This window comes from Bactrocera dorsalis, chromosome 3 (genome assembly GCF_023373825.1).
Source record: "Bactrocera dorsalis isolate Fly_Bdor chromosome 3, ASM2337382v1, whole genome shotgun sequence".
Lineage (NCBI taxonomy): Eukaryota > Metazoa > Arthropoda > Insecta > Diptera > Tephritidae > Bactrocera > Bactrocera dorsalis.
This window is the reverse complement of record NC_064305.1, coordinates 83,399,812-83,425,253: the sequence shown is the minus strand read 5'-3', so window position 1 is coordinate 83,425,253 and position 25,442 is coordinate 83,399,812. Positions and strand designations below refer to the sequence as shown.

At 35.5% G+C, this 25,442-nt stretch overlaps 2 protein-coding genes across 4 annotated transcripts in view; one reads left to right on the top strand and one right to left on the bottom strand.

The window, feature by feature from the left end:
- Nucleotides 1-743: 743 nt before the first annotated feature.
- Nucleotides 744-25,442, top strand: part of LOC105226251 (uncharacterized) — a 101,649-nt gene continuing 76,950 nt past the window's right edge. Inside the window, exons 1-2 of one of the 3 annotated variants that reach the window (XM_049453120.1) lie at nucleotides 744-923; nucleotides 5,868-5,948. In XM_049453120.1, the coding sequence (XP_049309077.1) occupies nucleotides 5,931-5,948 (18 nt within the window). In that variant the 5' untranslated portion in view covers nucleotides 744-923; nucleotides 5,868-5,930. Of the gene's footprint in view, nucleotides 963-5,867; nucleotides 5,949-25,442 lie in introns of all 3 variants that reach the window. The other 2 variants (XM_049453119.1, XM_049453121.1) reach the window with 2 other exon arrangements.
- On the bottom strand, nucleotides 10,020-11,060 carry LOC105226250 (uncharacterized). Its single transcript, XM_011205076.4, has 2 exons — nucleotides 10,577-11,060; nucleotides 10,020-10,496 (listed from the first exon to the last, which is right to left on the bottom strand). The coding sequence occupies exons 1-2, from the start codon at nucleotides 10,955-10,957 to the stop codon at nucleotides 10,143-10,145; spliced, it is 735 nt and encodes a 244-aa protein (XP_011203378.2). The 5' UTR covers nucleotides 10,958-11,060; the 3' UTR covers nucleotides 10,020-10,142.

Sequence of the window (25,442 nt, the reverse complement as noted above, 5' to 3'; positions counted from 1 at the left end):
TTGACCCGGAATTTATTGGCTGCTGCCGCACTCGTCTATTTACACACGAATCGCGTCATTTGATTGCCGCTGGCTGTAAGTGACAAGCGGAAAAGTTTCAAACTCAACAATTTTTATCAACTCCATTTGTTGTTGTTGCTGTTGTTGTATTACGCAACACTTGCCTGTCATATAACAGCGGCCGCAGCTACTGCACGACAACGGTAGCAGCAGTAGCGATGATAGCGCCTGTAGGTAGGCTACACTTTTCCGCCTAACGCAGCGCAGGTGGCTAATGAGCGTGAAAGGCTAGCGGGAAAATGATAAAAAACCATTTCTATGTATGCGTAATTAATTTCCTCGTAAGTATTTAGTGATAAATAATCGTTTTATTGATAAAAATCATTAATATAAATTCACTTCATTACAATTTGGCCTTTGTTATCATAACTACTTGCATGTGTGTGTGTGTACATACATATTTGCTGCTGCAAGTGTGTATTATTTCACTCAACGCAGAATAATTTACGTATTTTCACGCTAGCGCACACACACACACATACTAATAGGTAGGTGAGCTCGTATGCTGGGCTTACGCATCGCCTGCTACCGCTGCGGCTAATCATAATTATATGTAGGTGATGGTCATAAACCGTTGCCGCGCTGCGAAAATTGGCATCGATATTGCTAATGTGACAGTGGAAATTGCAATTGAGTGCCACCTGTTGCGGAAAATGAATAAATAGCACAATTTTCCAGCTGATCAGGTTAGTTTACTGCGGTCGCCGCGCCTGTGGCACACAAACACACTGCCCACCCTCCCCCGTTACAGTTGTGCTGTACGCGCGTTGTGTGTTTTCGAAATAAATTTTGAAGTTGTTTACATTCATAATTCATAATTTTCAACATTTTCCATCAAGTGGGTGTCCTTGTGGCCTGTGCATGTGCGTTGAAAAATTAGAAATCAAGTGTGAGCTCTACATGTGCGTAATTAATGGCAAAATTTTTAATAGAAATCATTGGAAAATATTTAATTTTTTTGCTGCAATTTTATTTGATGTGTTTAAATAGAAAAGTTGAAAAAATATTGGCAAATATAACATAATTGCACTCAAAAAGTTTTTATTTTTGAAAATTTATTGTTGCATAAATAATAAAATATTGGTTTGAATTGCTAAGTAAATTTTGAAAAATGAATTGAAATTAATACTAAAAATTATTTTAGATTTATAATTAGATATATTATATATCGACAATAACGTTACATAAAGAAAAGTTCATAAATAGGTATACGATTTATTGACATTTTTGACACCCTTGATAATATAATCTTTAATCATAAATTGCAAAAATTGAAAAAAAAAACAATATTTAAAAACCAAAAAAAAAATTTACTTCAGCTGCACCGGAAGTATAATACCCTTCACAGTTGCCTTTCTTTTAACATAAAAAGGTATAAAAGACCTTTATCTTGACTACGATCGGTCAGTTTGTATGACAGCCATATGCCGCAATGGGCCGATCTAAACAATTTATTCGCAGGTTATAACGTGGCTTTAAGAAATAATCCATGCCTAATTTTGTGAAAATATCTCGTCACATAAGAAAGTTTTCCATGCAAAAATAGTTAGTATGACAACAATAAGTTATTGTGATCTAATCTGAACCATACCGATTTTATTTATTTACAAGAGAGCTAATTATAAATAATTAATTCACTAAGTTAAAGCGTAGGCTACAGAGGCCTTCGGCTCTGAATAAACCATAAAATTTCACCATATATAAATATAAAATATATAAAAATGAACCATATATTTTAAGACTTCAGCGTTGCCTTCGACAATAATCTCTTTCAAATATAGTGAATAAACTCTTTCAAATAAACACACGTTCCACACAACGACTTCATTTTGATCGGTCAATTTGTATTCAAGCTACATATATGCTATAGTGATACGATATCAGTGGTTTCAACACATGAGCTGCTCTTTGGGGGAAGATGTAGGGCTTAGCCTTAGGTTAGATAGTTGATTAAAGATCGCACGTGGACTGCTTAATTTAGTCCTTTGTGAAGCCATTGAAAAGACATCCCGTGTTCGAACATACAAATTACCAAAACGTTTAGTAGCCAACACAAATTTTCACAGGCGTTTAATCTCTATTCCCGCCAGTTCGGTGGGATGTCTGAAGGTTTGCGCTCCCAAGTGTTTAAGCCTTGATCTCACAAACGCGAGACTGTCAAAAAGAAAGAGTTGTTTACACCTAATCTTCTTCCATACAGGTTCTTCAGATGGCGTCTGGTAGGATTTCCAGCCTCACTGCGTTGACGTCAATAAGGTAATGTTTTGTCAAATGTCCGGCACTTGAGAGGGCCTAGCCTTACTGAGGTCAAAGAGATCCCTAGATCGCTTGCAATTGATCTTGGGCCAAATGGTTTTGCGACAGCGCATTTACCGATACGCTTCCGTGAAGTCTAGCTATCTAGTAGTTGAACACAAGAGAATATGAGCGCACCGACTTTTGGTGCCTTTCCTTGCTAATTTACAGCTTAAAAATCTCCTGCGATTCCGCTGTGACCTGGCACCCATACCAGTTTCATCCCAAAGATACTCGATGCTATTTATATGGGGGTTAGGCACTTCTTGACCAGCCCTGAACGCACTGTAAATGAATTCAAGGCTGTTATCACCGTTCGGCTAGCTGAGTGGCTGGTTACTTCTCTAAATGAGGCTGCAAACCGGAGCAGTAAGTTCAATGCCACCTTAATATCTGCAACCTCGGCTTGTGAAACACCGCAATAGTCAGTAAGTCTGAAGCTGGAACTGATAGCAAGCTCCTGACTGTAAACCCCTTTACCAAACTTCTCCGCAAGCTTTGACCTAAGTATATGTAAAGAAGGTCACTGTCCCTCTCCTCTAACAGGTTCTTCCCATCCACAACTCCCTTGCCGGTATACGGGCAGAGAAGGAACCGCCAGAGTTCGGTTTGGCGCCTCTATGAGCCAAGTGATTCGGTATGAAGTCAAAGTGTATGACGATTTCCGAGTGTTTAGGCACGTGGTATAGCAGCTTTCGCAGCCATACATCTTCCGTCGATGTCTACGGGCGCTATGTGTAAAACAGTGTTAAGGGCCATGGTTGAAGTGGACCTTAGTGCATCACACATACTTTTGGTTTGGAATAGACATGTGAAAAATTTTAAATGCAAAAGTCAAAAACTGAGATACCAGTTTATGTATATATAGACTCATAGACAGGAATGGCTAAATCGACGCAGCTTATCACGACATTTCCTGCTGAATGTTGCAAACAAAACTTAACACACCCTGTTTGGAGTATAATTAATAGTTTGAAAAGACTTCCTAAGACCCATAACCTCATTATAACAATTTTTAATATGATTCATCTTGGAAAATTGCATAATTACCGCTTATAAACCTTCTTTTTATATACTATCATTTCTCTACCGAAATCCACTATGTCTAAGAACCTCAAAACCCCAACATTTCATAAAAGTAATCTTGGATTCAGAAAACATTAACCGCATCATTTGATATTATGACGGGATGAGTCAGTTTACAGCGTTTCCAAAACTGTTGTACCATAATATTATTTCGTTTAATTCCCAGAAAGGGCAATAAATAGAATATAATAATCATTTAAATATCAGATATAATTTGTATAGTACAGATTGCCTATTGCTTCAAAAAAGGCGTTGATCTCGCCCATTATCTCACCACTTGCTTATCATCGAATAATCTTTTGAGGTCTGAGAATAGGAAAACGTCGTTGAGAATCATGTTCAGAATAAGTTAGTTAGAACACCACCATCGTCAGCGATATTTTTTTTGACACAAAAATAATGTCTCATTAACACTTAACTTAACTTCAAGCATTTCCATAGAAACGAAACGAACTTTTGAGTCTATAAAGAAACAGTATTGGAGCGTTCTCCACCAAAAAGTTATATTTTTTAAATGCTTCTGTAATCAACAAAAGCTCTTTTATCTTTAATAAAATGTTTACTGAAAATCCCGGTATCGTCCAACAGAAATTTCAAGATAAACAAGGTAGCCTTTTCCATCCTTTGGAAGGTAAAAAAAGTGTGATGACAAGCACATATCGGTATATGTAGATAATATAGATTTTTGCCTGATCAAGAGAAGTTTTCCAAAGAATTAAATTTGATATGTATCTCCACTAGATCTCACTTCCTCAAAGAAACCGAACTTCTAAGACGAAGTAAGTCGCATATCTCTGAAGCCATCTGCCGTGATTTTTTTCCTAGGTGAACAAATGCTTCCTTCTGCTTCAAAACAAAAGCTTTAGTAACCGGTTTCTTTGTGAATTTCAGCTAAACTTAATAGTTGAAAATAACTGCCATTTAAAATATTAAACTATTTCACACCAAATGCTAAGCGCACACTTCGTTTTTTATTATTTCTCAGTGAACTCACGCCAACAGCATTCCTAAATAATACATTTTAATTGAATTTCCGTTAAAATAAAATTATTTTTTTATTCAAACACCGCCAGCAATTAACTCGAGTGGGCAAAAGCTACGCCTGCGAATAGCTACACTTCCCTCACGGCTAGAAATAATTAGATATTTATATACAAACTTATATGGTAAAGCGTGATTGTCATGCTAAAGTGTGCACACACACACACTATGCCACATATTTCTATTTTTTTTACTCACTTTGTGCGCCGAATTTTATTCAAAACTTTTTCGTGCGGTTTATTTCGCCTGCAGATTAATTCGCTGCGAAAATCCAACAAAATATATATTAAATTCGCACGCTGAACACGCCTGCTGCTGAGGCTTCGACAGCACCAGCTATTTTTTAAATAAACACGTATACTCACCATGCATACATGCATGCTTATGCTACATATGTGTATGTGTGTGTACATGCCCTTAAATGTGTGCCATTATAACGGTATACGCATACATAAATCATAGACTACACATGGCATTTCAAACGGTTATTAACTTTTGCCAGTCGGTTGCTGTAACGTAGCAATAAACGCCAACACACTCCTATACACAAACGCACACATCTATGTATATGGAAATATTACGAGTCCCGCGCTCATAAATTGCTAACTTTCTAGTTTTTTTAAATTATTAAACCTTTATTATTGTTTTTGTTTCATTCACTTTTGGTGTGAAAGTTTAAAATCACAATTAAAATGTAAGCCAACCCCGATTTAGTACGTTGCATGCAACATTTGTCATTGGCTGTAAAAGCACAATGGCAAACGCTTGAGATATGCTAAAAAAAACGGTGAAAAAATTAGCTAACAATTGTATTTGATTAAAAATATATGCTTTACATGTATACATACATATATATTTATATGTATATACCCCAAATAATGAATAATAATGAGCATCCCACGCAGAGCATGTTGCTGCTATACAAACTGACCGATCAAAATAAAGTTTTTGTATGGAAAACTTTTTCAATTTACGAGATATCCTTACGGTATTTAGCAAACAGTTTTTTCTAAGACAACGCTACAATTTTGGAACATATCTCTCTAATCGGTCCGCTATAGCATATAGCCACCATACAAACTAACCGATTAAAATCGAGATAAGGACTTTTTATACCATTTTATGCTATAACAAACGCATCTGTGAAGGGTATTAAATCTTCAATGCAGCCGAGGTCAACGATATTTCTTCTCTGTATATATATTTACATACATATTTCCAACACTTAGTTCCTATATAAACAGATTTCTATAATTCAGTTTAAAATATTTTTAATCAAAATTAAATTGCATTAAAAACAGTGGAACAAGCATTTTAAAAAAATATTTATATTATTATTTTTTTTTTTAATTTCACAACTTATTTCCTCAACCATTTAATTGCAGTTACCGTTTGTTTACCTTGGCTGGCACTCGCGCATAATTAACCCACTCGCTGTAATTAACAAAATGTTGGCGCACAGTTTCGTAAGTACAACTTGCTAATATCTCACATACATACACATACGCGTCAGTAAATTTAATATTTATTACCTGAAAAAGTATATGTGGAATTTTTAATATTCAAAACTGCAAATAAAAATCTGATTATATATTTATGCGCTTAAATTGCACGAATTTTTTTAGCACATTTTTGCATTTTTTTTTTTGCTTTTTTCGCACTTAAAATTTAATTCAGTTATGCAATTTTTTGCCGTTAATTGTAATGCGTATTTTATTTTAACAGCTTTACTGTTTATTTGTTTAAATTTTTTGCGCTTACCGTTAATTTGCAATTGAATACATGCCTGCCTACACATAAGTGGCAGTCTATTGTAACGTTTCCAGCTTTTGCTTTTTTGTAGGTAATAATTTTCAACGACATAAAAATTAAATAGTAATGTCGTTTCAACGAATTATTACGAATTGTATTATTAGTTAATAATTATTTTGTATATAATTTTTTTTTTGCATATATAAATTTGCCATGCATTTAAAACTACTTTACATTAAGTACTTCATGTTTTTCTTATTTATACGAAAATTCCTTGAATTTATAATAATGCTTTACTCAAATCTTTGTTACATAATTTTTCTATTAACATGTATCATAATAGCAATACCCGGTTTCATCTAGTTTTACCAATACTTCATACCTTTAAAAGTCAACTATAGCTACTGGAGTTTAAATATTCGGTACCAAAGTGCAAAGTTTCATTCCTTTATATTAATTGCTTCTTGATTTGTACACTGGATTAGAAAGCTTCTGATGAAATTCGAAATTGCTGTATGTGGGAAGTGCGCGTGATTGTGGTCCGATTTCGACCATTTCCGCTATATCAGTAAAAGTTCGTATAGAAATTTTCTTCGGAGAATTTGGCCATTGTTGATGTTGTAGCTCTTCGTTATGGCTATTTTTAGGTTTTCAGTTAATGCCGTTTTGTGGACATGGCAGTGGTGGATTACGCCCATCTACGAAATTCGTCTTACTTACATTTTGCCAAGAAATGTGTGTGCCAAGTTTCATCAAGATATCGCAATATTTACTTAGGTTAGAGCTTATAGATATTGACGGACGGACAGATAGTCACCCGGATTTCAACTCCTCTCGTGATCCTGATCATATATACATATAACCCCATATCTATCTCGTTTAGTTTTAGGTAGTACGTACAAGCGTTAGGTAAACAAAACCATAGACTCTGTGACAACATGTTACAAAAGTAGAAAAAAAATTGTAGTATAAGATAATGCGTTAGGTAAAAAAAAAATTGAGAAAATGGCGGCAATAAAAAAGTTGGATTTTACCCAAGTTTTGCTCGACCTTGGACTGCCAATTCGATATTTACTCTGATCAAAAAACTGGTAGGTAGAAAATACAGAAAATTGGATAGTAACACACAGGAAGCTCCTATTACAATTCAAAGTATAATCTTGGCTTTTTACGCGACAGATATCGCAATCAAAAACAAAAATTTCCCTATTCTCCCTGACAACAACACAATTGCATCAACTGTTTCATTAACTTTTTTGACGTTATCGCTATTAACAAAGGTGGAAAGACAACTTGCATGAGACAATTTCTCGACGACTTCACGCCGCCTTCTGAATGCCTTACGCCACTCAAACTACTGATCTAAGGATAAAGTGGACGCCCCATTTCACTTTTTCACCATTTTCTACGATTCTCTTGCCGTGATTCCATTAAAAATTACCAGATAAACCTTTCGCGTTGCAAACAAGCAGCTGCCAAACTCACACTAATTTACATATCAAAAAAAAACTTCACGCGAGGCTAAAAAACGTTGCTTAATGGACCAGTCTGGGTCAATTCTGATTAAATGCTATTTCTTTTGTCACTGAAACGTTCTTTCGGCTTTTGTTTTCCGCATTCGCTTCTACACTCGCTCAAATTTAAAGCGACATTTCATAGCAAAGACAATGAGCTTTTCGTGCATCACAAATACGCAGAAACGCACTGCCGAGATCAAGTCCTTGAGAGTTCGCTTCAACGAAGCAAAGAAGCAAAGCGTTTCACTTCAATTGAAATCTGGCTTTCAGTCAATCATTTCGCATTGCGTATAACAAGCGTTTCAGATGCGTTTCAGATGCAAACGTTGTGAGAAAAGCCATCAATTTTCAGAAAAAATAAAATAGAAAAATAAAACTCGGAACTCGTTTACTGTCAGCACGCATGCGCCTGAGCGCCGCTGGCAGATTGACAAATTTTAATATGTCGAAGCTTTACGGAGACCATGAATTTGATGGTGATGATGATGACAATGACGATGGCGCCATCAATTTTCCATTATATGCGCACAGAGAAAAACAACAAAAAATACAAAAACAACAAGCACAACAAGCACACGAAAAGACACAAGACTGCAAAAGCTTTAGGAAGCATAAAGCAAATGCATGCATAAGAAAGCACCGCTGCACACAAATGCAAATATGAAGTTTAAATTTCTTAAGCAAAAAACAACTGAGAATTGAAAATGGCATATGCAACTTGAAAAAGTGGCGCAGGCGTTACACAAAGCGCCGAATGCCAAAGTGTGACTTGTCGCTCATTGTCGGTGTGGCGCTGCAACAAGAAAAAAGTGTCTAATGTAGTTGTGAACAAGACACACTTTACACGCACCATGGCAAAGCAACAACAAGCCGGCGGTGCCACTAGAATTCCTGCTGGAGAATGGCAGAAGGATCGCTGTGATTGTCATGCAATGGCCGCTGGCGGTTGAAGGCATATGTCAGGCGGCGGCTGTAACAGACACCGTTGCAAAATTATGTACGGCGAAAAAAACGCGCACACACCTCCGCCTGACAAGTGTTGCACGCACCTGTCACACAAGCACAAAGAAGGGCAGAGAGAGCAAGGGAGAAAAAGTGTAGAAAAAATGCCTTTGGTGGCGAAGTTGTTTAGATTGTTGACGGATGTGAGTATGTGCGTCTTTGTGTGACTGAGTGTGAGTGTAGTTGTTGTTTTTTTTTTCAACTTCTGCAAAGCAAATATACGCACAGCTCGCAGCTATGAAACTGAAAAATGTAAATTTACGTATGTATGTATGTCAGTGTGTTCAAGTGCGCGCATTCAAGCGCGTGTGTATGTGTGCGTGTTTGTTCAACAACGCATGTGTCATTCAAACGCATTTGCGTTCATTGCAAGAAATTAAAGGTATAAGGTGAGTTACTTCATAGCAATGCTCTATAATTTTTTATATGCCTGAGTTGTTTTTGTTGTTACCTACTATATACCTTTCAAACATATGTAAAAATTGTTAGTTATTGCGATGTTGTATCTTTTTTAACCTACATTGAAGAATTCGCGGTGTGTATTAGTGAAGACTGTTAAATAAAAGCAAGGTCCGCTCTAAAATTCACTCAGAACTTATTCTTTAGTATAGTCAACAGCTGTGTCACGGAGTTTTAAGGAAACGTTCTCACATTGGAAAAAGGTTCAAGACCCTTTTTGTTATAAGAACTGGATTTTGATCGGTTAGTTGTATGGCAGCTATGGACTATAGTGGTTCAATGTGATTAATTTCTGTTGACTGCACTACTGTAGAAGTTAGTATATCTGATGCAAACTTTACACATAAAGAGCCTTAATCAGAGGGAAGCAATATAGATTACCAAAACTAGTCCTAATTTGTCTTTAGAGAGACTTTTCTGAACCTTTTCGGAGTGTATTCTTACAGAAATAATATTATTTCATGAATCCAGAACAATTTCCCTTTTTTCGGTACACTTCTCTAATGGGGTGTGGGCTCATGGCAAAAATTTAATCCGATCCTTTTGGGCTTCCTAGCCACCTGCTTTCTAGCTTGTTGATCTCGCTTATTAATTCCTTCTATACCTTTGGATTTAGGGAACCATGCGCGTTGTACTCCAATACCATTTTTTATTATACAAGTTTTTAAACACTCTTAGTCCTCAACTACGAATTTAAATATACTCAAATGTATTTCAACTTAACTCTCTTGAAACTATTCATTTCCCTCTTACGTTCTTAAAATATATACATAGTATATACTTTAATACATAATTTCTTTTAGAAAATAAGTTTTGAAATAAAGACTTCATAAAATTTTATTAAATTGGTTTATGTGACATACTCATAAGTGCAATAAGGGTTAAACAGTATTACATAAATAAGAATTATCTACATTTTTATTTCACTACTTATGACACGTTTAACTTGCGATATCCACTCACATCATGTGAATCAACTGCAGACAGAAGTTGATCATCATAAATGTGGTCACTTTTCCAATCTATGCCCGCTGCAGTTGTGCTGGAGTCTTCGCTGGGCGACGTCGATGTAGTGGACGTTGGTGAAGGCACAGTTGTTTCGCCACGAAGACAGCTCGACAAATCCTCACTAGCCTGATGGGTCTTTTCTACATATACGCGACCTGTGGCATTCGTACAACGGTGCTCCTCACTTTCGATTAAACGATATTGTTCGCTTACTGCTGCCAGCGTCTCACTGGCGTCCGCTGAAATTTTGTACATACTTTCCCTGCCTTGTTTGCCCTACATAAAGAAGAAGAAGATGTTGCAACACTAACTGCACTAATTCATTAATTTTAAGTGGTTTCACTTAAACTACTTACATTAATCGCAAAGCAATTGAAGTAGAGAACGGAATCGGTCAATACTGCGCATCCCTTTAGTGCCGTGCATGTCGAAAGCGCCGACTCCTCAATAGCGTCGCGCTCAGGCTGCGTGCTCTCTTCTATCTGATCGCGCTTTTCCGACGCTGTAGCCAAGCATGCCGCATAGTTTTCGCGATACTCCTCGTTCAGTTCCTCGAACACCTTTAGATAGTATTCGAAACAAGCCAGACTTTGTTCCGGATTGTCGCGTTGCTCAGCGCGTGTGTCCACCATTAATTGCATTAGTTTTAACTCGGTGCTTTGCACCAGTTTATCGCTTGGAGCACACAGGCAGGTGCTCGCTAGGAGGCAGAGTGCCAATATTTGCAATATTTGCATTGCACTCACTGTGTTTTTGCACTTAGAAAAGGTTGTTAGAAATGCCGCAAACGCTTAATGCAACACACTTTCGAACGCGGTTTACGTGAAACTATTGTCGTTGCACGAATACAGTTTAGTTTTATAAGTAAATAATATCGCTTTTTCGCAGTGCAAAGTTTTTTCTTTTTACGATACAATAAAAGTGATTTGGAAAAAATCGTTTTCCTGCTTTAACCTTAGTTGGACAGTTTATCATATAGCACATTGTACTATGGAAATACTCATCGTTATTGTTGCCTTTGTTGTCCTATTAGCAATAATTCGAATTCCATTGAAAACCTCATAAATTTTACTGAACATTTTTAAATATTACAATTTAATTACTTTGCAAAAGATAATCGTCCACGAAGGCAGCGATAAGAAGTAGATAATGCCAGCGGCAATTGAATAAAACTGCACATATAGTACATAATTGCCGCTATGTAATGTTGGTCTTTGTAATGACTCCATTGAAGTGACAAAGCAAGTAGACTTTATCTATACCTAATACTATCTGACTATTTTTTCTAAAATGCGTGAAATCGTTAGTATATACTTGCATTATCTAAACCAGAAGCACTTTGCGATGAAACGAGTTATGTTGTACCTTGCTCCATAACGCAAGGAAATTTTCTTAAAAAATCATGCTTAGTCTATTGTGGTCTCAAGAACCGCATATTTTATTTTCATAATATATTTTACTAGCAAATACCCGGCGTACTTTGTTACGCCGCAAAAACTGAAACGATGAGGGTATTGGAAAGAATTTAATGTAGTTTAAAATGCAAATAAAAGAATACCTTTATTCGTACATGTAAACACACATACATGAGTATAATATGAGTATAATGTGTAACTTATGTTAGACTTACAAATATTTACTACCCATATTTGAATTAATTGCAAACACTTTTAAATTCATTAACGTTATAAATAATTTGTTTATTAAATTTTTTTACAGAAAAATTAAAAATAGATAACGAAAAGGTAACAATTCAAAAGTCTTACTTAAAATAAATAGGATTGTATAGAGTAAATATTAATTCAAGATATGAAATAAGGTATACTATAATTGATGTATTGTGGAACAATAACCAAAAAGGATATATTTTAATTATTAAAAACTTTAGTGAATACAACATTTTTTGTTTTATTTCCATTGCCAGAAATGAGAACAGTTTGTTTTGCGGGGAACCAATTCGTGACAGAGCCACATATAATTGACCGTGAGAAAATACTTCGTTTCGAAGATCTATGCCAACAGTATTAAATGTTTGCCCTTGGGACTTATTAATGGTAATCGCAAAACACGTCTTAACGGGGAACTGTACTCTTTTGAAACTAAATGGAAGATCTGTAGGTATCATTGGTATCCAAGGGATCATTTTGCTTTCGCCTGCTGCAGGTTCGGTTAAAATGTTTGCTTGAATGATATTAGGCATCAAGTGCGTTATCTTCAGTCGAGTGCCATTACATAAATTGGGAGCCTTAAGATTTCGTAGAAGGATTATTGGCGTACCAATTTTAAGTTCTAGTTGAAATGGAGGTAGTCCCGAGGGATTAAGAGAGTTAAGAAACTCCGTTGGATAGTGAACAACGTCTCCTTCATCTGTCACTGTGTCAAAAGAATTGTAAATTTTATATTCTGATAATATTCTTTGACAAACGGCTTTGTTGATTTCGTCTGCATCTGAATTCGTCGAAGTAATTATAGCTCACTCATATAACCACTTAGAATCTTTGTGGTGCAAATTAATAATATCTGGATACACGTTATCAATAAGTTGGTCAACTGTTCTAACACAGGTTCCTGCAATATCTGGCATTATTACATAACCGTCTTTGGTGACAGATTTGCAACCGTTACCTATTTTAAGTAGGAACTCTGCAAACCGATTGGATGGTCCAGCTCCACAAAGATTTATTCGCATATTGGCAGTCAATTTAAATTTTGGTGTTGTGTTCGGCGCTGGCAATAAACTCCCAATAACGTGGTAAACTTGTTCATGTATTTTAAACGTTGGCATGAAATTACCCTTCCTAATTTCATTACCACCAAACGAAGTCACAACCATTGCATTTTCTTATATTTTTTTTAAGTGACAGGACGACTGATGCTCACCTGTAAGCAGCGCTTTGATTGTCAGCGAAGGCTCACCTATATGTCTCACTTACATGTCTCTTGCTACAACACATACTTGGTGCATCTTTCACCCACTTTTTAGCCTTACAAAAATTGCAAATGCCATTCATTCGACCAATGAATAAAAGGGAATGGTCCAAATAATTACAATCCTGTCTATAGTTAAACGCTGATTTGGAAGCAATCGCCCATTGTCTATTCTGCATCATTTGCAACCTTACATTCTCTACGCCAGGGATGGGCACATTAGCCCTCAGTGGCATTTTGAGGGCTAGGTGAGGGGATCATCGCGGGCAAACATGAAGAGGGAAGTGAGAGCAACGTTTTACCACTCCATATTTACAAATGAGAGCAGCGTATTTTCCACCACCATTGACTGATCTATCACATGTACAGTGGTGTGAACAAAATAGAAATAACCATAAGGTGTTGTGAAGTTTTAAAATATGCTGTTTTCTTATTAAATAAAATTGTTTTTAGATACATAACATCACATATATGTATATATTTTTTCCTAACAGTGGTTAAAATTTCCCACCATGGAAAGGTAAATAAAAACAAATTTTAATGCGAAACTCTAAACTCTGCAAATTATGTTTACCCCTTTTTGTTCACACAACTGTACAATTCCGATATGAAGTAAACTTCCACCCTTAAATTTGTGTACAATGTCAGTATTGCCGCAACCACTCTGCGATGAACATCAAGTTACGGAGGAATGTAATTCATTTTTTTCGCAATTTTTCTCAACTTGTTATGCCCTTCTCTCCGTAAACTGATATTCCCCTCATCCAGTCCCCGTGCGCACTTTGCTAACTTTGCGGGCTAAAAATGTGCCCATCCCTGCTCTACGCGATTTGCACTCTCGTCGACCGTCTCATTTCGTCTTAGCTGAATTTGCCGTCTATTTGATGAGAATCTAAATAATTGAGATTTTGCTTTTGGCATCTCTGAAAGCTTTTATTGTAAAAACCGTATATTTATTATTAACCAAATTAGTTTCGCTTAAATCTAATTTTTACCTTTTGATTTAAAGACAATAAATTTCCAATTTTACTCTACCATTTCCAGAATACGATCATAAATACAATAAAGTTAGAAGAAACCAGCAAGTATTTCGCAGACACACATGAAAACCACATTACATTTTAATATTTGATTTTATTGGTTTTTGGATGTTCCTTACGGAGAGCGTTCTGTTTTTATTTTCAATGTGCTTTGTTACAAAAAGTACAAAGACAATAAGAAAAGCAATTCAAGCAACGGTGCGTTGCTGCAAAATAAGTAGCTGTAAAACAGAATAAATATATTTGACACTGTATTTACATATCTACATACATGCATACATACGGCAATTTATGCGGGCATTTGATTGTGCTGTTTAGCGTTATTTCACTTGTTCTGCGATCATTTATATATGCAAACTTTTTTGCTTTGTACTTTACTTCAATAAGTTATGTAGAAAAGATGCGAGAGATGGAAGAGAGAGTGCATACATATGTACATATGTATGTACTTTACTTCATTACGTTATGCTGGAAAAGATGTGCAGAGATGGAAGAGAGAGAGAGAGTGCGTGCCGCAAACGATCAAGGGCACACGCACACACACAAAGCGCGCTTCGCTGTAGACTGCGTTTGGTGAACGAAAAACCTTATGCTTGCAATATTTTTGGTTTTTCAAAAACTTCAACCCGAAAGAAAAAGGATTTGATTTCGGAAAATTAAAAAAAAAAGTATGCCACTCGCGAGCCTAGAGCAAATGCTTTATTTTAAAAAAAAATTTATAAAAATCGCTTCAGAACTTTAGGAGATTAGCCGTTACAAACATTTTTCATATAAGCGATTTTATATAATTAGTATAGATATCACCCACTTGTACAATCATTTCATGATCACATCATATGGCATTTCTTAAAAGCATAACACTTCATCACATCACAATGTAATGTCACTGAAAACATAACACCATATGCCATATCACATCACACTATCAAGTCATCACTTAATATTTTATTAGATCATTTTATAACACATCATAACATGTCAGCCGTTTACATTATACACATCATACTAAAACTTCACTGCAAATAACATCACCAATTAGACTGCCACAACATATTATGCCATGCCAGCACATTATGCATATAATCTCACAATTATCACATCAATAAACAACCGTTCACAAAGCGAAGAGGCCCCAAACACTCGATGGCAGAGAGTTCGAGGTGTCTAAAGAGAACAAATTCCTTGGTTTCACATTACACTCAACCATAATTAACACTGTCCAAAGCCACAAAGAAGTTTAGAGTTATTCCACGCCCGACCGATTACTGAGAGGCAGAACTACGAGTATCCAGTACACTGACGACTCGAAAATACCAAAAGGCATCAGATCAGGCATTGCGGGACCGCTTACCAAATTATACATACCAATGGGACGATTTTCAAGCAGAAGTCTTTCGTGTAAATCGGTGTGCAGATATCAATCTCCAACAACTATGGCAACTTAGCGATAGCCCTAAAGACGATCTCAGTTTATAAGGTCCAATCGCTTTTAGTGGAGGAGTATAGACTAGATTGCCTAGCACTTTGTAGAAGAAGAAGAAGGCTCACACTCATGCCCAACAAGTTCCTGAAATTGTTAAGAATGTTGGACCTTTGTGATCATATGAAATATATAGGAGAGGTCACAATTGACCTAAGGTCGCGGTGCATTCCTTATTTATTAATCTTATTGTTCAAAGTACAACTCTTTTCAAAATAAACACATCAGCTGTCGATATCACGTGATACATATAACTTTCATCACATTATACTTACTCCTCAGTTCACAACGCAACTTTTTTCAAATTAATCATCACGTCATCACTATATCACATGTGATATCACATGATTAGATCACAGCACATCAACTATATGGGTATATTAATCAAGTCTTTACAACTATTTCCTAGTTAACACATGGCATCGCGTAATTTATCGCATGTAATGTATAACAATTAACATAATCAAATTAACACATCATGTCATCACAACATCACACGGCTTTATGTTTAACATATTGAATGAAATTATCTTTTATTGAGACACCCCTCCTTATCCATAGATATTTTTCAAGCCACATAGTAACTTTACAAGTTTTCACAACACATCTCATCGCATTATTATATACAACATTATACATAATTTTTAACGTCACATTGAATAACATCACCTAGATGCAACAAGTATAGGTGATTTATATAGAAGTACACTAGATTTATATGAAATCATAGCGCATCAAATCAAATTAAATTACATAATCAATTGCAGTAATCGCATGGTATGACATCACGTCAACGGTTGTTAACCGTATTTCATGACTTATCTTGTCTTAATAAATAATAAATCAAAGAATCATAATATATAAATTGCCTATGATAAACTATTTCTAAGCTATTATGGAGATAAAGTGGTAAGGGTTCTTATTTATATGCATCACATCGCATCATTGACGGTGTGATTATTTTATTTCAACATATCTTCTTAAATTGATTTCTATTATGTTTAACACAAAATTAAACTAAAATTAATTTAACTCTGCCATGAAAACTAAATTGAATTTCAACCGCCTTTAGTTGATCATAAATCAGAAATATTTATCATAAAAAAAGCTCCTTATTTAATTGAAATTGCTTTTCAACGTCACACGCATGGAAATCGGCAAAATATGAACTTTCTAATTATTTTCCAACACATAAATCATACAAATCACTTGCGGTCATATTCTTTTCACACTTCAAGCCGATGTGCCACACATGCAATTGGGATTTCACTTGAAATTAATTCAATTCCTGCAACGGAAATTTAAATGGGCAGGCTTAAGCGCCGAACAGCCCCAGAGTGAGTAGTGTTGCAACGCCGTCGGCATTTAATACTCAAATCGCTGCGCATTATCGTCGCTGCAAGCGTTTTAGTTTATACTGTTTACTTTTCGGCGCGCAAAAAGCGATTAAAGCGCCAAGGGCTTAAGCCGGGTACTCCAATAAACCTACATATACTGGTATATTGGTATGTGTGTGGTGTGTATGTACATGCATATACACATGCAGGTAAATATATTGTATAGTTTCATGCAGTCACAACGAAACGGTTTGTATGTATTTGTGTAAAGACTTGCGATTCATTTCACGCTTGTTTAAACAGCAGCTGCCAGCTATCGGCTTTAAAGAGTCGAATTACACAATGGACCATGCGAGGGCATTAGGGTGGGTGTGACGAAAGTATTTATTCGGAATATGCGCTTTGAAGTTATTACTAAAAAGATTAATTGGGGGGCTTACATATCCATATATTTTATTAGCATACCGTTTCCGATGGATTTCATCATACTAAGATTTTTTTGTTTTCAAAAAATATCTGTAAAATATGAATATTGAAAATTTTTCGACTAAAATTCGTCAATGTGCATATTTTTTTTAAATATATTTAAATTTTGTTTTCAATTTCCAATAAATTAAATAATTTTATCCACTAAAAAGTATGCCATCCTTATGTAGACTTAAGGCTATATGCATAAGTTCTATTTCTAAGCGTACAAGCGCCCCCTCAGTTGTTGCATAAACATTTCATTGTTTCCCTTAATTGCTTTCCACAAACACATACATGCAAACAACAGGTCTAAAATAGCAGCAATACAAACGCCTACCTTTTGCTTTGTTGTTTCTTTAAAGTTCATCTTAATGCCTGCAAAACAAAATCTATAATGAGACAATTTAATTGATACTGTAGCAAATCCAAAAAATATACACTTAAGCAAGCTGCTTGTGAATCAACGTCGAAATTAATTTAATTTAATTTAATACCAGAATTTAATACAATATTTCCTATATTTTTCTAATTAGAAGATAAAATAGTAATATTTTCTAACTGACATGTTGCAAGCAGTTTAAACATTTTGTGCTCAAAACATTTCACAGTTGTATTGAAATAAAAGATAAAGATGATCAATGTTGATCATTCACTTAACGATTGAGTTCGTTAGACATTTCTTTGGAGACTCTCATTCCAAACATAATCACTTCATATTGAGGTACATACAGAAATAGTTCTTCAGGGGGAAATAAACATTTACTTGAAACATGAAGATTATTATATTAAATATACTAGTTTTTATACAATTTAATATCATAATCAATCTTAAAGCATATTCGTTCTCAGCCACGTTTTCATGCGGCGAAAAAGAGCGTTCAGAACTCACATTCGTCACAGGAAGTATGCAAAATATGCGAAGAAAACTTTAAATTATGGGTTATAAGTCTACATCGCAGTTCTACAACGTTTTCAATGCAGTAGTCGATAACTTGTTGCCTTTTGACTTTTTCTTCTACCCCCAAAGGCACTGCCAGTGATCAAGTTCACCTTTGAGCTTCAATCGTCTAATGACGTTGTTATCATCCAAAAGTCATTTGAATCTATCTATTACTCAGACAAAAAAATTTCCATTTCCTTGGTTTTCAAAGTACATAGTTTTTCTAGAAGCAGCAAACTCAGTTGAAATCCATTGAATATGCCTACACTGAAACACTGTCGCATTAGTCGCAAGTTCTCACGCAGAAATTTTCGCGTTTTGTTTTTCCGCCGCAGATTTTTAATTTTTCTTCGTCAACTTTCAGTTCTTCGTGTTTGAATAATTTGATCGAAAATGCTTCTCAGCTTTTTGTCTTCAATTTCGGAACATTACAAGCAGCGTATCTATCATATTTGATGCCTTTGCCAGATCGATCGATTCTTTCTGAAGAATCACGCTGAGTGAATGAGTTAGAGATAGAATATCACATAGGCAAAAAATCCCAATTATAAATTAAAATTTGACACGGCACCATATGTATATCACCGAAGTTATGGTGCTAGTCAAAGACCAAGAGTCTTCAACTGATTGATTAAAGCTATCAAGGAAAATTTGGATACAAATCCATGTTATGGATGTTCACCTATAATATTATATTTATGATTTTCAGTTTCGGCCATCCTTGCTGTAAAATATTGACTGGTCACCCAGATGTGCAGATTTGAGTAGACCAGTTAAATTCCTCATAAACGGACACCCACCGTCGATATATTTTTGTCCGGCTAAGGGAGCTATCCACATATGGGATGTGGGAAAAACGTGGGCTTAAATTGTATTCTTATGTTCAGAAGCTGTAACTCAGAACAATACTTTCACTGAACTAATAAATGCGATCCAATGCCCTTGTTAGAATAATTTTACATATTGTTCTTAAAAAAATTTAGCCACGAATTTCTCCAAAGAGCCAAAACCAAATAACAGACTGGAGCGAACTCTGAGGGCTAACTACTACCCGTGGTACCAGACTTAAGTCATCGGTCAGACTTTCTAGCTTTTGCTACTACCAGTTGAGCATCCATCAAACTCAATGACAAGTGATATTTGTTGATTGGACTTCAAATGTCTTTTAATTAAAAGGAACCTCATTCAAGGTCTATAATATCAGTGCAGTTGAGTATTATAGCACTATTTCTGACATGACTATGCTGCAATTTCCAGCCAAGCAAAATAATAGACATAGCATACCTCTTACGACAAGCATACCTTTGCACGGGCAAATTCTACCCATATTCGCTGGAAGAAAAACTCTGAGTCAGTCAATTGTCACAAGTTACTCATGAGGCGAACATTTCACCAGCAAAACCATAATTAAAATTGGGAACAGATCGTAATCGGTTGATGCCAGCTCCAAGCTAAATGTTGGATGCATATGAACTTCCCAACCAAGCTCTTGAATTTGCTCTGCTAATCTCAACAAAGGGCATAGCAAAGCTTACCTATACTTCAAGCCTGGCTGGGCCACATGGTATAGAGGAAATAAACAGAAAATAAATAAACTCCATAAACAGAAATAAGTAAAATTTAAAGCTGCTTTAGTCCGAAAAATCAGAAAAAATTTTACGCTGCTGATTATTTTTGCCTTAAAAATTTAGTCATACACAAATGTACTGGATACAGCCCCCAAAAGCATGCTACAAAACGCATTTGTATGCAAGCTCTATCACACATTTGCATCAAAGCAAATAGCAAATACAAACATTTCTTTTTGTAGAATTTGTGCGAAAAAGCTGCAAGTTACAAATACAATAACAAACGAAAACAAAAACAACAAATACACAACTAAACAAACCCACGAGACAAAAAGGCGAACTTAAGCATACAAAAGTGAATAGCGAGAATTCGAAACCGCAAAACGATTGCACGGCATTGCACAATTGCGCGCAAAATGTGTGTGGCAAGTGAAATATGGGAAAATGTCAACAATTTGCCGCAGTCGGTTGCAATCAAAGTTGCAGCAAATATTTGCACTTTGAACTCAGCACAAATTTGAACTTGCACGCACACAAACACAAATTCGCAAATTCAAAGGCACACAAAGCCACTCACCAACACACACTCATATTCACACATACAAAAACACTTAGTTTTACACACACAAGCAAACTTGTTTATTTGCCGAGCAAATGGAATTTCGGCATTTCACATGTAAGACACGCGACGCTCTTGGCCGCGACATTGTTTTTGTTATAATCGCTTCAACGTTCTCGTTTGATTTTATTGTAAATTTCTGTTTGCCATTTCGCTTTTCGATTTTAGCTCATTTTACGTTTGCACTGCTGCTATTTGGTATGCTTTTAACGGCAAAAGGCGGCAACTTTCGCTGTGGCATGTGGCATGCAGCAAAGCGTGCCGTGTCTTTGCCTGCCAGCGCGCAGCACCGCCGCTATGCGACTATTTCAGCGTGTCCGGGAAGAAGCAATGGACAAATTGAAAATTTGCAAATTGCTGCAACAGCAAGGTGTACAAGTGTGCGTGCGTATATGTGTGTGTGCAGTGTGAAGCCTGGCCGCTGTAAGGAGGCTAACAATAAGCGAAGTGCTAAGGCGCCTAAAAGAAAACTCAAATTACGGTGAAAAGTTTCTTTGCAAAAAGCCAAAAGTCACGCAATTAACCGAACTTATAATTTGCATACAATGCAATCAAAAGGCGGCGACGGAAGCGCGAATAAGTGGCATTTAAGCGAAAAGTTGCCAGCACGCAAGTGCCAAGAGGGGCAGCATGGAGTAAAGTGAATTAATAGCGAGGTGTTGATGGCCCTGTTTTCGAATATTTTCGTTGTTTTTTCATTGTAATAGCAAAATATCACGAATTACCGTAATTTTATTTAGGTTAAAAGTTGTTTTCGCTTATTTGTAAATTAGTTTAAGTAAAACGAAAAGTATTTGAAATACAGAAATGAAAACTATAGAGGATATATAGTATAACAATTTCATTGCTTACAAACTGAAAGTGATAGATATGCTTGTACATAGGTACTACCAAACATTTTGGTATTGAAAAATGAATATCCATTGACTGCATGTCTATCAGTACGTCTCTGCAAGCGCTAAATGGGGCAAGAATGGTTTCGACTTTTTGGATGCGATCTTTTTGCGAATAATGAAGGCTGGCATAGAGTTTCAACTCAAAAAAAAAAAGATCTTTTCTATTGTGCAAGGAAATTTTACTAATAAAAACACGGGAAAATTGCGAAAAATAACAAAAGATTGAGTTAATACACTCAAATATCTAAATATAAGGAATGTAGTAGGAGGAAATAATATTTCTTATATATTATATAATATAAATTTTTTAAGAGAAACTCTCAGCACTTTCATCACACCGGCTTATTCATGCAAAGTAAGGTATGATAATACCGAAAATTTTAAAGTGAAGTTCTTCTCAATCTTCTCAAAAATCACATCATGCGCCCCCAAAATGCGATATAAGAACTTGTTTCTTTCTCAAGTTTTGGTTTTGTTACGGAGTTAGAAGTATCCCCCATTCAAGTTATTACAGAAGTACTGCGCCGTCAGAAACAATCATCGATTTTTATGTATTTTTATAGAAGACAAAATGAGCTTGGGTTGTTTGAATATCACAGTACTTTTCATTCAGAAAGATGAGGAAATAACATTAAGCCATGTCAGCTTACCCTTTCCTATGAATTTAATACTGACAAAGCTTTTCAGTTATTGAAGCGGTTCATGATTTTTTTATTATCTTATTAAACTCTACAATGTCTCTCAAATATTGTCCTTAATTTTCAATTTGATCCGAGTAATAATTTCCGAGATACAGCCTTGAGAACTTGGCGATCGAGGCTAGCTCGGCTAAGTGCGTCAATTTTAAACGAGTTTTTCTCGAAACTGTGTTACTTAATTCGGTTGGCAAGATTTCTCGAGACTCTCAAACGAACTTCATGAAACTTTACACAGATCTTTGAGATACAATTCTAAAAGACTTGGACGAAATTTGATTTTTTTTATTTTATTATAATATTTGAAAAAATATATCGCGAAATTTTCACTGAAATTTTAATTTTTTTGTAAAAAATACAATTTTAGTCCAAGTTCTAAGTTAAGCTTTTAACTAAAATATGTATTTTTCACTTAAGATGATCCGGTTGGGAGTTATCCGCCAACGCAGGCACATCTTTTTCCCTGGGACCAACGGAAATGGGTCACAATGGGCAAATTAAATATATTTTGTTTCCAAAAATTTCAGAATTTCTTCGTTAATGGTGTGTGTTTGCAATAATTAAAATTTCTAAAAAATGTTTCCTTTTTAACGGGTGATTTTTTTGAGGTTAGGATTTTCATGCATTAGTATTTGACAGATCACGTGGGATTTCAGACATGGTGTCAAAGAGAAAGATGCTCAGTATGCTTTGACATTTCATCATGAATAGACTTACTAACGAGCAACACTTGCAAATCATTGAATTTTATTACCAAAATCAGTGTTCGGTTCGAAATGTGTTTCACGCTTTAATTTTGTTCAGCGATGAGGCTCATTTCTGGTTGAATGGCTACGTAAATAAGCAAAATTGCCGCATTTGGGGTGAAGAGCAACCAGAAGCCGTTCAAGAACTGCCCATGCATCCCGAAAAATGCACTGTTTGGTGTGGTTTGTACGCTGGTGGAATCATTGGACCGTATTTTTTCAAAGATGCTGTTGGACGCAACGTTACGGTGAATGGCGATCGCTATCGTTCGATGCTAACAAACTTTTTGTTGCCAAAAATGGAAGAACTGAACTTGGTTGACATGTGGTTTCAACAAGATGGCGCTACATGCCACACAGCTCGCGATTCTATGGCCATTTTGAGGGAAAACTTCGGACAACAATTCATCTCAAGAAATGGACCCGTAAGTTGGCCACCAAGATCATGCGATTTAACGCCTTTAGACTATTTTGTGTGGGGCTACGTCAAGTCTAAAGTCTACAGAAATAAGCCAGCAACTATTCCAGCTTTGGAAGACAACATTTCCGAAGAAATTCGGGCTATTCCGGCCGAAATGCTCGAAAAAGTTGCCCAAAATTGGACTTTCCGAATGGACCACCTAAGACGCAGCCGCGGTCAACATTTAAATGAAATTATCTTCAAAAAGTAAATGTCATGAACCAATCTAACGTTTCAAATAAAGAACCGATGAGATTTTGCAAATTTTATGCGTTTTTTTTTTAAAAAAAGTTATCAAGCTCTTAAAAAATCACCCTATATATGTGAAAAAAAATGTTGAAAAAGGCAGTTTTTTACCCGAGTAAACCCATATAACCCAGAACTCAAGCGCTTTTAAGTGGGTATTCTAAAAAATAATTACTACTTTAAGTAATCATGTTTCCATGAGTTTTTCATTAAAATTTCTGGAATTTGCACAGTAAAAAAATTTCCAACTGAAAACAAAAAATACAATGAGTATAGCATCGCCCGCCTCTAGGTGAAATCCTATATCCCACAAACTGCTCGATCGATTTCAATTAAATTTGTTTCATAATATTATCTTTATTCTTATGCATACTTCATACATATTTAATACAATTTTGATATCAATCCGATTTTTTCACCTTATATATGAGTAAAACAGATACCCCTTAAAATATAGGAGAACAACTTTGTAGAAATATCCCCTAAAAAATATTACGTTCCCAATTTTAGGAAATCTTATCATTACTTTTCAAGTCTTCTAAGTCCGGATATGCACATCGCCGGCTATGACGGCCTGACTTTGTACCAAAAATATCGTTCAATCATTCTTTATACAGCTAACCTTCCAGTGATCGATGGGACATTGGCATCAATACTGAAAAGTCCGTACAAGTAGTATAATAGCTGCCCTCAAGTAGCTTCATATGGTCAGTTGTTACGAACAAGCACAAGCGCAAAATATTTGTGTATTACAATTGATAAGATAAATCAGTCTCAATATGTCTCATATATACAAATTTGCAAGGAAAATTAATTTAAATTTTCATGTTAATCGGTGGGTTAGCCTTAAGATTTTTAGCTTAGAATAAACTTGCTCGAAAAATATGTGTTTATTGTTTTAAGTAAATGCGGGCTGATGACTTATAAAATAATTCGAGTTTCAAAACAGTTTGTTAGGCAAACATTCTTCAATAATTTTAAATTTTTCGTTACTTTAAGATTGCTTGATTAGAATATCTCTTAATCTCAATTATCTTAATATGTGTAATATGTAAATATATATTAATTACATGGTTTTAGCATTTCTTTGCCAATATGATCACCATATTAACATGTAGTATATTACAGATGCTCTCATATAGCTCTGACCTTTTATTTTAAATCATTTTATAAAAATATTTGTTAATCATTCTAGGTGGCTCATTACAGTAACTGAGCACCGCCCAAACTCATTGCTGATTAGTACTCATTAAGCGCTTTCCAAATAAAACAAAATCAAAAACACAAAAATTATTTAAAAATCATTCCGAAATTTATTTTTGAACACACTAAGAATTAATTAAACGGAATTGGTAATTCAAAACTACTTGTTTACACACCACACACATTACACAGGCCATATTTATACGTATTTGTGCGTCTAACTTATTGCTAATGGCCAACAAATATCGTCGCATTATATGTATATTTGCCCAAAAGCTACATTTGCCAACAACTAAATATAATCAAACACGCGTAATATACACAACAAATATCGCATTAATGGCAAATGCAATGTTGAAATTTAATTGTACAACAGGGCGTATGAGTGATATTTCAATGCAAACATTGGCGCACACGCGCAGCTGCACTCTATAGAGTATATAGTGTGTGCATATGCAAACAAATGTATTTATATAAAATTATGTAACGGTATGTGCGGTGCCCGCTTTGGTAGAACATGAAATTTAAATCAAAAGTTAGCATTACAAATGCCGTGAACGCATAAATTGCTGACAAAATAACAACAAGGTAACACA